This window comes from Rhinoderma darwinii, chromosome 12, assembly GCF_050947455.1.
Source record: "Rhinoderma darwinii isolate aRhiDar2 chromosome 12, aRhiDar2.hap1, whole genome shotgun sequence".
Classification (NCBI taxonomy): Eukaryota; Metazoa; Chordata; class Amphibia; order Anura; family Rhinodermatidae; genus Rhinoderma; species Rhinoderma darwinii.
This window is the reverse complement of record NC_134698.1, coordinates 38,788,162-38,804,903: the sequence shown is the minus strand read 5'-3', so window position 1 is coordinate 38,804,903 and position 16,742 is coordinate 38,788,162. Positions and strand designations below refer to the sequence as shown.

At 43.3% G+C, this 16,742-nt stretch overlaps 1 protein-coding gene across 2 annotated transcripts in view; it reads left to right on the top strand.

The window, feature by feature from the left end:
• AKAP6 (A-kinase anchoring protein 6) overlaps positions 1–16,742 on the top strand; it is a 439,319-nt gene that overhangs the window by 389,654 nt on the left and 32,923 nt on the right. For both annotated transcript variants that reach the window (XR_012851289.1, XM_075843564.1), the window contains exons 10-11: positions 694–840; positions 12,006–12,221. Coding sequence is in view for 1 of the 2 variants with exons in the window: in XM_075843564.1 (XP_075699679.1) it covers positions 694–840; positions 12,006–12,221 (363 nt within the window). In the remaining variant the exon portion in view is untranslated. The remainder of the gene's footprint in view (positions 1–693; positions 841–12,005; positions 12,222–16,742) is intronic.

Genomic DNA, 16,742 nt, shown 5'->3' with positions numbered 1-16,742 from the left:
TTTTCCATTATGGCCCTGAAAATGTGCCACAAAAGTGGCGCACAGAGCTTGATAAATGTACACTACTCCCGTCTATAGGAGGACTGTATAATAAATGCAAAAAATGCAAGTGTAAACTTAGCCTAAAAGTAGGATTGTCAACAGGTGCCTGATTATTGCTTTGAAAACAATGGAATTTCACTATATCCACTTTCTTCCTTATTCCATAATATCTCTCTTTCTTTCTCTCTCTCTCTATCTCACTCCTTTTCTTTCTTTCTCTCTCTTTCTTTCTCTCACTCACTCACTCACTCACTTTCTTTCTTTTTCTTTGTTTCTTTCTCACTCTCTTTCTCTTTCTTTCTCACTCTTTCTTTCTCTCTCTTTTTCTCTCTCTTTCTTTCTCTCTCTTTATTTCTCTTCCTCTCTTTCTCTTTTTCCTTTAAATCCTTCCTCAATAGTACAAGTCCTATTGCAATGTGGTACCCATTCAACACAGGTAGCCACAAAAAGGTGCTGTGGCTTTCCTGAGCAGTGGTAACTGACACATAGGGTGGTCATATCAGTTTTCTTGTAATAACATCATAAGAATTATTTAGTAGTCTCTTCAGCATGAACAAATATGTATCATTTTAAAATTACTGGTATAATGGTTAAAATAGTAGCACAAAAATATTAATAACTGATCACAACTTTCTGTCCTTTACCTTACAGAGATGCAGTGTGGAGTTATCACTGAGAGAGGACAGGGTGCACTCTTTATTACGTCAGCTGGCAACCTTGAGGAGTGAAGGTGCTACATTACCTGACAGCATTGCTGAAAAAGAAGAGTTGATCAGGGAGAAGTGGGAAGTGTTGAAGGTGGGACCATTTGTTTAAGTACTCATTCGCTGTATTTGCGGTCCTGGTTTAATTTTTCTCGTTGTAGGCATGGGTTCTAAAATTTTGTCCCTATAGATATTAATGGATGCAGTTTGTATCCACTGTGATATGAAACTCTGGCAAGTGCACACTCAAGGCCGGCCTTAGGCTGGATAGCGCCCTGTGCGAGAATCTCTATTGCTGCCCTACACAAACCAAACATTTTACACATATATAGACACGCATATACTGGAACATAAATACTGTACATACATTGAGGGACATAATAGACAAACAGGCAAATATATATACACACACACTCTGGAATATATACATACATAAAATTATATATATAGGCATACAGACACACACACACACATATATGCAGTATATATGTATTGTAAGGGTTTAGCATCAGGAGAGGTTGGTACAGCGGTTTCTTTGTAGCCAGAGACAGGGACACCGTGCATTAAAAGTCATAACAGGGCTTTGCCTGTGTTTTTATTCTTGTCAAAGAAACAGCCTCTTGTACAACAAGGCAAAATACAAAATAAATCCTGCTCGTCTGAGCACTAACTAAACAAGATATTATCTAACTATACCAAGTGCCTTCCTACCAGGCACTGGACACAAAGTAACACAGGTCTTTACTCACATAGCATACAGGCTACTCCAGCCTTAGTAGTCTCCAGTCTGAGTCAGGGGTGAGACTCCCACACACTGTGTCTGCACCTTTTATACACAGGCTACAGGTGCAGCTAATTGAGCAGCAGCCTTGTCCTACAAACAGAGATGGACTAGGGATTGGGGAACCCGCCCTGCTCTTCTCCAATCCAACTCCAGGCCCTTTTTTACGGCTTTTCCTTAAGCCGAGATTGGAAAACTAGAGCTTTCTATTGCAAGAACTACTCATTCCCTGGAGCCTAGGATACATATGACAGGATTCTAGGGGAAATATACCTTCCCTCAATGACTTTACCTGTCACTGTCTCACATACCCTCTTCCTCTGTTTGAGCCCGTGGGATCGGACACATTTAGCTACAAGGCAGTGTGTCCTAGACAAAGCGTCAGCATTGCCCTGCAGATTTCCTGCTCTGTGTTCCACAGTATATTTGAAGTTCTGCAAAGTAAGAAACCACCGTGTAACTCTTGCATTTCTCTCTTTAGCTTGACACATCCACGTAAGAGGAGAGTGGTCTGTAACCAACCTAAACCGACGACCCAATAAATAATATCTCAGGGACTCAAGTGTCCACTTAATTGCCAAGCACTCCCGTTCAACTATGCTATAGTTTTTCTCAGCCGGGGTAAGTTTTCTACTCAAATAGGTCACAGGATGTTCCTCACCACCCACCTCTTGTAACAGAACTGCTCCGAGTCCCACATTAGAAGCATCAGTTTGGACAACAAACTCCTTTTTGAAGTCAGGAGTGACTAAGACTGGTTGGTTACACAGGGCCAGTTTCAACTCTTGAAAGGCGCTTTCAGCCTTCATGTCCCACTTGACCATGACAGACTTACTTCTCTTGGTAAGCTCTGACCTAGAAAAGCTCTGACCTGCTTTTTGGTTGAGGGCTGGGGCCAGTTTTGGATAGCCTCAACTTTGTTGACCTGTGGCTTTATCACCCCTCTCCCAATTATGTACCCCAGATACCGTGCTTCCTCCAAGCCTAAGGAACATTTCTTTGGGTTTGCGGTTAACCCCGCGGCTCTGAGGGAGTTTAGTACTGCTTGTACTTTTGGTAAGTGGCTTTCCCAGTCATCACTAAAGATTATAATGTCGTCCAGATATGCCGAAGCATACCGACGATGGGGTTTGAGGACTATGTCCATTAACCTTTGAAAGGTCGCTGGAGCCCCATGTAGCCCAAATGGTAAACAAATATATTGAAATAGACCATCCGGGGTGATGAACGCAGTTTTCTCTTTGGCGCCCTCAGTGAGGGGTACTTGTCAATAGCCTTTGGTTAAATCAAGTGTTGAAAAATACCTTGAATGGCCCAGTCTCTCTATTAACTCGTCAACTCTTGGCATTGGGTATGCGTCAAACTTTGACATCTCATTTAACTTGCGGAAGTCGTTACAGAAACGCAATGACCCATCTGGTTTCGGAATCAATACAATGGGACTTGACCATTCACTTTTTGACTCTTCAATAATCCCAAGGTCTAGCATTTTCTTGACCTCCTCAGATATGGCTTGTCTACGAGCTTCAGGGACGCTGTAGGGTTTCAAGTGGACCCGAACCTGAGGCTCGGTCCCAATGTCATGTTTTATTATACTGGTCTGTCCTGGCAGTTCTGAAAACACGTCTGTGTTTCTCTGCACAAACTCTTTTGTCTCCTGTTTCTGTGGCTTTGCGAGGGATTCTGACACATACACATCTGGGTTAGGACTATAGGGGGTCCTTACTGCCACGAGGGTCTATCTTTCTTTCCATGGCTTAATTAAGTTTACATGGTATAACTGCACTGTCTTCCTTTTACCTGGTTGGTAAACTTTATAATTTACATCCCCCACCTTTTCAATTATCTCATACCGCCCTTGCCATCTAGCAAGAAATTTGCTTTCTACGGTTGGCACTAAGACCAACACTCGATCACCAGAGTTAAAATTTCTAACTTTAGCCGTTCGGTTATACACCCTGCTCTGAGCATCCTGAGCTTGCTCCAAGTGTTCCTTAACTATCGGCATGACTGCAGCGATTCGGTCTTGCATCAACGTGACATGCTCAATTACACTCCTATAAGGTGTGGACTCTTGCTCCCAGGTTTCCTTGGCTATGTCCAGGAGACCACGGGGTTGTCTGCCGTATACAAGTTCGAAAGGAAAAAACCCTGTGGATGATTGAGGAACTTCACGTACAGCGAACATCAAATAGGGCAGAAGACAGTCACAATCCTTCCCATCCTTACTAACCACCCTCCTCAACATGCCTTTTAATGTCTTATTGAATCTTTCGACAAGACCATCAGTTTGAGGGTGATATATAGAGGTACGCAGGTGTTTAATTTTCAGCAGTTTACATAATTCCTTGGTGATTTTGGACATAAAGGGAGTTACCTGATCGGTAAGAATTTCCTTAGGTAAACCAGTACGGGAAAACATGTAAAACAACTCTCTTGCAATGGCTTTTGAAGAGGAATTTCGCAAAGGGACTGCCTCAGGGTAGCGTGTGGCATAGTCCAACACCACTAGGATATATTGATGACCTCTAGAGGATTTGACTAAAGGGCCGACCAGATCCATGGCAATTCTTTCAAAAGGGATCCCAATGATAGGCAAAGGCACCAGCGGACTCCTAAAATGTGGCATAGGAGCCGTTATCTGACACTCCGGGCAGGACTCGCAATACCTCTGAACTTCCGTATATACCCCTGGCCAGAAGAATCGTTGTAAGATACGCTCTCTGGTCTTTTCGCAACCTAGATGTCCACCCAGCACGTGTTTATGAGCCAGGTCCAACACCGTTCTACGATACGGTTGGGGTATCACCAGCTGTTCAACAACCTCCCCACGTACGTTATCTATCCGATACAGAAAATCCTGGTAACCGCCATGTGTGGAAACACCTTATCAGCCCCTGGATGTTGAGGCACTCCATTTAATACCTTAGTATTTTCCCTGGCTTTTACCAATGTGGGATCGCTAAGTTGAGCGGTCCCAAAATTGTTACGTGATACATTTAACTCTGGTATCTCAGAAATTTCCTCCTGCTCATCTGTTTCACCAGCAAAAACAGACAGAGGAAATTTATCAGGCTCAGTGGTCACCCCTACTGCTGGCACCTCAGCATCTTCGTTAAAGGGTTCTGGGCTAATCACAGCGCACACATTAATACCATCATTAACATTTACAGTGGAGGTTACATCTTTCTTCCTCCACAAGTCCCAGAACACTGGGAAGTCTCTCCCCAGGATCACACTGTGCATCAGGGACTTGACCACACCCACTTCATGGCAAGCGGTTCCACAGGAAGTCTCTAGAGTGACCAAAGCGGTGGGGTATTCTTTAGTGTCCCCATGTATGCACAGGACCCCTACACTATGTCCGCTGAATGTTCCAGGGTCTATCAGGCTGGCATGCACCAGGGTAACCAGACTCCCAGAATCCAGCAAGGCACTCACAGTACACCCTTCCACTTTTACGACACACATTTGTTGCTCAGTCTCGTAAACAGTCTCAGCAGAACAAACAGGACGTGCAAACAAGGATATTCGCCTTGCTGCATCACAGTCCATTGGCTCAGTAGTCAGGGGACAATTGGCAGCAATATGCCCAGGTCCATAACACCGCCAGCAGTGTATGCGGCCCCGGTCCCCAACTTGAGACCCTGGTCTGGCCTTCAGTGTCTCTCTGGGATTTCTTCCCTCCGTCTGCTCCCCTTCTGAGCCACCTCCCTTAAAGACATTTCTCACCCCTCTAGTAAATGGAACAGTCTTACCGGGTGCTCCGCACGATTTGCTGTTCCTGGGGTTAGAACATCCAGGCGGTACTTCTTGGAGTAGATCCTGAGTAGCTCTGTACCTTTCAATCAGGTTCACCAGCTGTTCCGCATCTGTAGGATCTCCTTGACCGACCCAACGCTGAACCTTCGGTGGTAAGGAGCGGATGTATTTGTCAAGCACCACTCTCTCCACGATCTGCGCAGGGGTTGATTCCTCTGGCTGTAGCCATTTCCTTGCAAGATGGACAAGATCATACATTTGTGATCACGCAGGTAGGTGTTCCACGAAAGTCCAGTTGTGCACCCGTCGAGCACGCACATTCATATTAACACCCAGACGGGCAAGGATCTCACCCTTGAGCTTGGAGTAATCCTTGGCATCCTGCTCATTGAGATCAAAGTATGCCTTTTGCGGCTCTCCGGTTAGGAAAGGTGCCACCACTGCTGCCCACTGATCTGAAGGTAACTTCTCTCGTTCTGCCACTCGCTCAAACACCATAAGATAGGCCTCAACGCCGTCGGTGGATGTCATCTTCTGCAGAGATGTCTGTACCGCTGCACGAGTGGTTTGGCGCAAACCATGAGGCCCCGCTGACCTCTCCACTGAGGCCTGAATTTGGTCTTGCAAATAGCGATTAATTTGCTGCTGTTCTTTTAAGGCCAGTCTGTGGGCTTCACCCAGCAGAATATTGGTTTCAGCCTGTGCACGCATGGCTTCCTCATGCACCATTCGCTGAGTCGCGCTGGCTTCTTGCAGAGCTGTGCTTATCTTCCCCTGGTTGATATTAGCCTGAATCAGCTGTTTAAGTATTTCATCCATTTTAACAGTCTCTTTTAGCCCTGTTGCCGCCTTCACCCAAGACATACACTTCTAAGCACTCTCGGGGAGAAAAAATTGTGTTGTTGCCCCTAGCAACGATTTTCCACTTGGAGCCGCAAAAGTCCTTTTAAATAGGTGTATGTCTCTTTAAGACCGTGCCCGCATTCTCCACCATATGTGAGGGTTTAGCATCAGGAGAGGTTGGTACAGCGGTTTCTTTGTAGCCAGAGACAGAGACACCGTGCATTAAAAGTCATAACAGGGCTTTGCCTGTGTTTTTATTCTTGTCAAAGAAACAGCCTCTTGTACAACAAGGCAAAATACAAAATAAATCCTGCTCGTCTGAGCACTAACTAAACAAGATATTATCTAACTATACCAAGTGCCTTCCTACCAGGGACTGGACACAAAGTAACACAGGTCTTTACTCACATAGCATACAGGCTACTCCAGCCTTAGTATTCTCCAGTCTGAGTCAGGGGTGAGACTCCCACACACTGTGTCTGCACCTTTTTATACACAGGCTACAGGTGCAGCTAATTGAGCAGCAGCCTTGTCCTACAAACAGAGATGGACTAGGGATTGGGGAATCCGCCCTGCTCTTCTCCAATCCAACTCCAGGCCCTTTTTTCCGGCTTTTCCTTAAGCCGAGATTAGAAAACTAGAGCTTTCTATTGCAAGAACTGCTCATTCCCTGGAGCCTAGGATACATATGACAAGATTCTAGGGGAAATATACCTTCCCTCAATGACTTTACCTGTCACTGTCTCACAGTATGTATATATATATATATATATATATATATATATATATATATATATATATATACATACACACACAGGCACATAAATACACAGACAGGAACATATACAAATATATAAAAGGCACATATATACAAGCAAAAAGATACATACACACCCGTATATACACAGTACAGATAATGTAGTAGAATTCAACTGCAGTCCTATGTAATACCACACATAACACAGTGATAACTCTGAGTACAGATAATGTAGTAGACGTTACCTGCAGTCCTTTGTAACACCACAGATAGCACAGTGATAATTCTCTCTGTACAGATAATGTAGTAGATGTTGCCTGCAGTCCTATGTAACACAACAGATAACACAATGATAACTCTCTGACTACAGATAATGTAGTAGATGTTATCTGCGGTCCTATGTAACACCACAGATAACAGAGTGATAACTCTGAGTACAGATAATGTAGTAGATGTTATCTGTGGACCTATGTAACACCACAGATAACACAGTTATAACTCTCTGAGTACAGATAATGTAGTAGATGTTACCTGCAGTCCTATGTAACACCACAGATATCACAGTGATAATTCTCTCAGTACAGATAATGTAGTAGATGTTTTCTGCGGTCCTATGTAACACCACAGATATCACACTCATAACTATACCCACACTTATATAAACACACACAGAGGCATACATATATACACACACTAACGTAGAGACATATATACACATATACACACACACATACTGGAACACATACACACAGACACTTACATCTCTCCCTGCTGACAGGATCACAGGCTTCTTGCAGGACGTGCTGTGGGCGGAGCTTCCCCCTCTGCTCTTGCTCCTCAGCTCTTGTTTCCTCTGTGTGTATAACAAGGAGCTGAGGAGAGAGCAGAGGCAGAGCCCAGTGCACACCTACATGCTGGGAGGGTGCAGCGCCCTGTGCACACTTATGCAGTCACATATTCATATGTAAAATTATATTGTATGCATTCATTAACTGGTATATAGAATACAGGTACCAGTATATGTATATATATATATATATATATATATATATATATATATATATATATATATTGTACACATTTGCCTTAGGATAGAAAATACTAATTGGATGAATGGATATGATTTATGGAAGGTAAAGATAGGGAAAAGTAACGGAAAGTAGGATAAAGTGTTTATATTCCAACATAGGAACAATGGATAGTCATAAGGCATATACACTTTTTGTTAATGTATAATTTTTTATCCTTACAAAAATTGTAGATTGCAAAACGAAGTGTGAAAGGGGCCTTTCATGGTGTCCATTGAAATTAGAGAGGTTGTCTGCATTGGACAATCCCTGGGACCCCTAGCGATTAACTGTAATCTGTGGGGAAACCTGGCAGTTAAGGCCCTATTACACGGGCCAGTTATCGCGTAAACGAGCGTTCATAAAATCTCGATGATCAGTGCTCGTTTACACAGCCCATGTCTGGCCATGTAATAGTACCCTAAGTGTTCGATTCTTCTGCAGCAGCACCACAGGGGAAATAAAGCATTACAAAGTGCCCATTCAAATCAACTAGTTGTGTGTTGCAGGACAGAATAGGACAGGTTCTCCAGAGCAAGAGATGCTTTTTGTGGTTATAGGGTATAGGAAAATGGGTTTTATAAACTGGACAACCCCTTCAATGAGATGGACATGACATACTAATAGAGGTCATCTGGATCAGGGTACAGACATGTCCTAATATAGCATACTACTTAATCCCGTCCGGCAGCAATGGAGACCTGCTCTCTTCTGCGCTCTCTGTCTCCTGGGGTTTAATGAAGCGTCTATGAAAGGCGCTGATTGGCTGGGCAGAATGACTTTCCCTGTCATTCAGCGCCTTTCAACACAAAGTATCGGGCCACTTCACTCGTAGAAAGGCGCTGAATGGCCGGGGACGGAACGTTCCCGGCCATTCATTGCTTCTAATTGTACCTGTGTCCTATAGACGCAGGTACAATTATAAATAAATCATATCATAATCATACCACCCATCATCTCGCTACAGATCATACAGTGACTACATCACTGATTAGAGGCAGAATAAACATTTACATTAAGTGACTCAACGGTGATGTCTCAGATTCTAGTTCTTTTTCTCCATCCGGTCCAGACCTCTATGATGACTTCTCCCGGTCACAGCCCATTTCTGCAGTTTGCCGCTCAGATCTCTTCAGCTTCTCACTTTTCCAACATTTCTACACCTATAAACAAAGATAAAGTTCTCATTATACCCCACACTACGCCCCTAAATATAATAGCGTACCATACACCATACACTGTGTCCCAGACACACACACACACCGTGCCCCTGTAGATAGTGCCTGCCATAGAGCCCCCTGTAGATAGTGCCCCCATAGAGTCCCTTGTAGATAGTGCCCCCATATAGCCCACCCCTGTATATAGTGTCCCACAAATAGCTCCGCCTATAGTGCTCCACAGATGGCCCACCCCTGTATATAGCCCCCCTGTAGATATAGCTCATCCCTGTATATAGTGCTCCATAGATAGCCCACCCCTGTATATAGCCCCCCTGTAGATATAGCCCACCCCTGTATATAGTATTCCATAGATAGCCCACCCCAGTATATAGCCCTCCTGTAGATAGAGCCCCCCGTAGATAAAGCCCCCTGTAGATAAAGCCCCCCCATAGATAAAGCACCCCCCGTAGATAAAGCCCCCCTGTAGATAAAGCCACCCCCGTAGATAAAGCCACACACTTTTTTATTACAATTAAATAACAAACTATTTAATCTACTACTTAATCCTGTCCGGATTCTAATGGTACATTTCCAGTGTTCTAATGGTACATTGTGTTTGCTAACTGTGTTAGAAGGCTAATGGATGATTAGAAAACACTTGAAAACCCTTGTGCAATTATGTTAGCACCGCTGTAAACAGTTTTGCTGTTTAGAGGAGCTATAAAACTGACCTTCCTTTGAGCTAGTTGAGAATCTGGAGCATTACATTTGTGGGTTCGATTAAACTCTCAAAATAGCTAGAAAAAGAGAGCTTTCATGTGAAACTCGAAAGTCTATTATTGTTCTTAGTGTGTACTACTCCCTTCAGAGGACAGCACACACAGGCTCTAACCAGAGTAGAAAGAGAAGTTGGAGGCCCCGCTGCACAACTGAGCAACAAGACAAGTACATTAGAGTCTCTAGTTTGAGAAATAGACGCCTCACAGGTCCTCAACTGGCAGCTTCATTAAATAGTACCCGCAAAACGCCAGTGTCAACGTCTACAGTGAAGAGGCGACTCCGGGATGCTGGCCTTCAGGGCAGAGTGGCAAAGAAAAAGCCATATCTGAGACTGGCTAATAAAAGGAAAAGATTAATATGGGCAAAAGCACACAGACATTGGACAGAGGAAGATTGGAAAAAAGTGTTATGGACAGACGAATCGAAGTTTGAGGTGTTTGGATCACACAGAAGAACATTTGTGAGACGCAGAACAACTGAAAAGATGCTGGAAGACTGCCTGACGCCATCTGTCAAGCATGGTGGAGGTAATGTGATGGTCTGGGGTTGCTTTGGTGCTGGTAAAGTGAGAGATTTGTACAAGGTAAAAGGGATTTTTAATAAGGAAGGCTATCACTCCATTTTGCAACGCCATGCCATACCCTGTGGACAGCGCTTGATTGTAGCCAATTTCATCCTACAACAGGACAATGACCCAAAGCACACCTCCAAATTAAGCAAGAACTATTTAGGGAAGAAGCAGACAGCTGTTATTCTATCTGTAATGGAGTGGCCAGCGCAGTCACCAGATCTCAACCCCATAGAGCTGTTGTGGGAGCAGCTTGACCGTATGGTACGCAAGAAGTGCCCATCAAGCCAATCCAACTTGTGGGAGGGCCTTCTGGAAGCATGGGGTGAAATTTCTCCCGATTACCTCAGCAAATTAACAGCTAAAATGGCAAAGGTCTGCAATGCTGTAATTGCTTCAGATGGAGCATTCTTTGACGAAAGAAAAGTTTGAAGGAGAAAATTATTATTTCAAATAAAATTCATTATTTCTAAACTTGTCAATGTCTTGACTATATTTTCTAGTCATTTTGCAACTCATTTGATAAATATAAATGTGAGTTTTCATGGAAAACACAAAATTGTCTGGGTGAACCCAAACTTTTGAACGGTAGTGTACATCTTCACAGTCAGCAACTGAAGGCCATGTAATGTTTCTGGGGGCCATGCTCCCTTCCTCAATTAATATTGCAGACATTATATCAATGTCTCCTCTTTAAACTGCATGGGATCATGCACAGGGACAAATTATAAATCCACATTCCCCAGGCCTTATATACCTCCTTATATCATGGATACGATTTTTTAACCTCCTAAACCAAATGAGGCTCCATTACTAAACGTTTAATGTTAAGCAAGACACACTAACGGTGGGCATGTGCTAAATGAAAATTCAACCAAAACCACAACAGCAAAAACAGCAGATAGAAGGTAGAGTAGGGCTTACGTTCACTTTGTAAAACGCAATGCTTTAATACTTGCCCTCAAAAACACCTCAAGCTAAATACAGAGAATACATTTTACAATTGTACCAATCCATTTGTGCCTGTGTTTAGCGGGTTTTGCTATAAAGGGGTTGCTCAGGGAAAAAGCATTGATGGACTATCTTAAGGATAGACCACTTATGTCTGATCATGCGGGTCCGACCTCCAGGAACCCCATCATTCAGCAGAATGAAGCGGCCAGGACATTCGCTTCATTGTTTTTCCAGACACAGCTGGTCATCTAAACATGGGGCTTTGCCTGGTACTTAAGCTTAGCCCCAAGGGGATGCAGTGCTCCAGAAAGCGCCTTAGTGCCTTTATTCTGCAGAATAATGTGGTTCCGGGTTTTAGAACCCCATAATCACACATTGGTTGCCTATCCTAAAGATAGTCCATCAATGTTTTTTCCCTGAAAATCCATTTAATCCAGATATATTGAACAGTGTTCTATCCACCAACAAATTGCTAGGTCTTAGGCCAGCTTTATCACTCACAATATACATGTGACTTTCTTGACTCTCTTTATTTTGATGATGACTCTAACATTGTCTTTCTCACTCTATGTTATTTTTTTCCACAGAGATCTCTTTCTGAAGCACTGGCAAGTTCTGTGCCTTGTCCTGTGCTCTCACCTGGAAGTGGGAATCTAGTACAGCAGTTAGATCAGCGAGTCAAAGAGCTGAAATCTTGGCTTAGAGATACTGAGTTGGCTTTGTATAACTCCAGTCTGAGAGTAGGGAAGGAGGAAAATCGTAAAGAAAAGGAAATACTCCAAAGAGAGCTGTACCAATTTCAGGTAAGACACAAACTGTTCCTTACCTGATTTTTATATTTTTTGTCCCTGTAAATTTGCATCACTATATTTTCTTTTTCACTGAAAAATGGTTAATTGTATCCACTTAATAATACACCTATCACTGAATGATATGTAGAATAGAAAATAAAAAATTACTTTGAATAAGTATGCGTTAAAATAATAGTGGCACACAGTCTTTAAAATGTGACTGATATTCAATCACAGACAACTAAATGTCCTCACCAAACAATAAACCCCAAACCTAAAGCCATATGATAGGAGGACTAATCTGCAGGTTACAGTATGATGACAATACCTCCCTCAGCGGGAGCTATTAGGTCCCTACCACCAAATTGGCTAGTGCACCAGAAACATACACTGTATCCCTGCTATCAGATGTCTGAGTTATATACAAAATGTTGCAATGTCTAAAACATTCATTCTCAATGCATTTCTCGTCCCTGTTAGTGAGACGGATCATCAGGAGATTTAAATGCACTGGTAGAACATTAAAGCAGTTAAAACTGCTGAGCTAGAGCCCTGATGGTGGACTCTAGCTGCTCGATGTTAAACCGCCTATATTTTAGTTTTAATCACCTGCAGAATACTATTCCTCTTTTTCAATGTATTAAATTCAAGGCTATGAAAACCTTTAAATGTTCTTTTCTTATGGCTATGATTAAATCAATGGTTTTTTTTCTGTTTTTACGCATTTTTTAGTTTGACTTTTATTTTTATTTTTTTTCACTTTTTACAATACAGCTTCTATGTATCTTGTATACGTAGAAGCTGTATCGTTCTCTTTCAGCCGATTACACCAGTTCAGCTGAACTAACGGCTCGGCTGAGATCGGGTCCTGTTTTCAGCCAAGCCGTCAGTTCAGCAGAACTGAAGGAATTGACTGAGAGAACAATACAGCTACAATGTATACAGGAAATACTGTATCGTAAAAAGTTTTATTAAGCCATTAAGTTTTACCATGTTTGTTTTGCAAGTGTCACGTTAGGGCTACCTGGCGACTTGTGTTGCGCGACATCAGTTTGCATGAGCGTTGTGCAACAAAAAAAGGTATATGATATGATTTTGCTGTAAAGGGGTTTTTCAGTCCCTAAAAATTTATAGCCTATCCTCAGGATAGAACATCAATAGCTGATGGGTCGGGGTCTGACTCCCAGGACCCTCGCCGATCAACTGTTTTGAACATACTAATATTTACTTACGTTACTTTTAAGTACTGCGCTGACCCCTTTTGTTATGCAGTGTAGTAATTCACAACATATTTTCACATATATTCTGCACTACTCCTGAAGAATGACCTCTTTGAGTGCCCCGATGCTTGATGAGCAGTGCTGCTGAACATGTCCCTTCCAAAGTCCCCACAGGTGACATACTTGACCCTTTGAACTTCTTTTCCCTTAAAGTGAACCTATCACTAAATTTTAGGGTATTAATCCATCAGCATATCGTTATACTACTGGGATCTAGGGCCCTCTCAAAACTGTTTGTCTTAGCATTTATTGTCTGTGTATAAATTTACCAAAGAAGAGTTCTGAGATGAATCCTGTGCATGCTCAGTGCCCACATAAAGCCAATGCCAGTACACATGGACTTGTCTTAGGACTCTTCTCTAGTCATTTACATGCAGCACACGCTGTAGTATAACTTCTTTTAGACTCAATTCTAAAATGGACAGTTTTGAGAGGGGCATGTTTAGGATTCTATACCTCAGCAGTATAACGACATGCTGATGGTTTAGTCCCCTTTAAATCAAGTGACAGGTACCCCTTAACAATGCAGCATCGGCCTTGGAAAGAGCTTCGGAATGACTGGGGTCATTGTCATGTTGGAAAAGTACTTGACGACCCCAGGTTATCTGTTTCTCACATTCTCTTTGCCATGAGTAAGAGCACAGCTCGTGCTTGAAACGCGTAGGCCAGGGCAAACCGCCTACTATCCACACACGTCTTGGGACTGCGTCTCCCTTCAATTTTATTTCAATACCCCAATAAAGGTGGGAATACTGCTTCCTTTTTAAATCCAAAGTACGACTCAGCGCTGGATCATTTCTTCTTTTCTTTTATCTGTTTAGTATTAGCACCTCGAGTCGCTAGAACATTACATCAAATTGGAAACCCAAATATGAAATCGCTACAATTATTAGGCTGCATAGGGGGTGTACTAATTTCTGCAATATTATATATATATATATATATATACACAAGTATATACATATATATATATACACCAGTATATATTATATATATATATATATATATATACATATATATATATATATATATATATATATATATATACATATATATATATATATATATATATATATACATACAAATTTTATCCTGATGCTGTAAAACATAACTAGGCAAGTAATGAAACTGGGGTAGCTGAGTGTCAACCCTTGCAGAAGTTGTGATAGTGGCTATATTGGTTCTCACCTATCTTTTTAGGGATTAGAAGTAACATAGAAATTTGATATTTGACAAAAAAGCACAGCTCAAGGACCAATCCTAACATTATTTTACATTATTTTCATTACATTGTTATTTATATTTTTTGGGGGAGTGCTCTTTAAGTTTTTCAAAATAGTTATGAAAATCTGTAATGACGGGGGTAGGGAAACAGACAAGTGAGCCCTAATCTACCCGCCACTCAGTCCCTGCCTACTTGCAACGACCCGCCCTAGGCGACGGGGTACAACTGGGCGACGGTCCCTACGCTCAGTAAGTGCACGACAGACAAACAGACAAGGGTACACAAAGCTGAGGGAAATGGGGCAGTTGCCCACGGCAACACCGTGAGCAACAAGAGTGGTGAACGAGCCGAGTCAAACCAGGAGTATACAAGGTACCAAACATAGAGCAGGAGAGTAGTGAACAAGCCGAGTCAAACCAGGAGTGTACGAAGTACCAAACGCAGAGCAGGAGAGTAGTCAGTAAGCCAGGGTCAGTATGAAGCAAGGTCAAATAGTTCAGAAGCTGCAGCAGGGCCAGGAAACCAAACGAGAAGAATCACAAGCAAGGAGGAACAGGAAAGGCAGGTATAAATAGACAGAGGGCGGGAGCTAGCTCCGTCTGGCCAGGCTGTGATAGGCTCTCCCACTCCTAAGCCTGCCATCCTGAGTGGTGGAAGATGGAGTCAGTCTCACAGACATAGAAGCAGGCACAGACTGATTACCTATGGGCTTTAACACAGAAGCTGTTCCTGGCAGATCCTTTACAGTACCCCAACTTTTATGAGGGGCCACCGGACCGGACCCTTTCTAGGTGGACCTGGTTTATTGGGGAAACTAAGGTGGAGCCACCTGACCAATACCCCAGCGTGAACATCCCGGGCGGGTACCTAAGTCCTCTCCTCAGGCCCGTATCCTCTCCAATGGACCAGGTACTGGAGGGAGCCTTGGACCACCTTGCTGTCCACAATCTTGGCCACCTTGAATTCCACCCCATCAGGGGTGAGAACGGGGACAGGAGGTTTCCTCGAAGGAGCCAAGGACGGGGAGCAGCGTTTAAGGAGGGAGGCATGAAACACTTCGTGTACTCGAAAAAATGGGGGCAACTCCAGTCGGAAGGAGACAGGATTGAGGACTTCAATGACCTTGTACGGCCCTATAAACCGGGGAGCAAACTTCTTGGACGGGACCTTAAGGCGCAAGTTCTTTGACGATAGCCACACCAGATCCCCGACCATAAACAAGGGGTTAGCAGAACGTCTTCTATCTGCCTGAGTTTTTTGTATGCTCTGGGACGCCTCTAGGTTCTTCTGAACCTGGGCCCAGACTGTGCACAGTTCCCGATGAACGACCTCTACCTCGGGATTGTTGGAACTACCAGGTGAAACGGAGGAGAACCGTGGATTAAACCCAAAATTACAGGAAAAGGGGGAGACCCCTGACGAGTTACTGACCCGGTTATTAAGGGAAAATTCGGCGAGGGGAATGAATGAGACCCAATCATATTGACAGTCAGAGATAAAACACCTTAAATATTGTTCTAGAGACTGATTAGTCCTCTCAGTTTGGCCATTAGTTTCAGGATGGAAGGCAGAGGAGAAGGACAGATCAATCTCCAACTTTTTACAGAAGGCTCTCCAAAATAATGAAACAAATTGTACCCCTCTGTCCGAAACAATATTGACAGGGACCCCATGGAGACGCAGGATGTGTTTGACAAACAAGGTAGCTAACGTCTTAGCATTGGGTAGTTTCTTGAGGGGCACAAAGTGGCACATCTTACTGAAGCGGTCTACTACAACCCACACCACCGACTTGCCTTGAGATGGAGGCAAATCGGTGATAAAATCCATGGAGATATGGGTCCAAGGTCTCTGGGGAATGGGCAAAGAACATAGTAAGCCCGCTGGTCGGTACCTGGGAGTCTTGGACCTAGCACAAACCTCACAAGCGGCGATGTAGGCCTTAACGTCTTTAGGCATCCCAGGCCACCAATAGTTTCTGGTAATGAGGTGCTTGGTACCCAGGATGCCTGGATGACCAGATAGTGC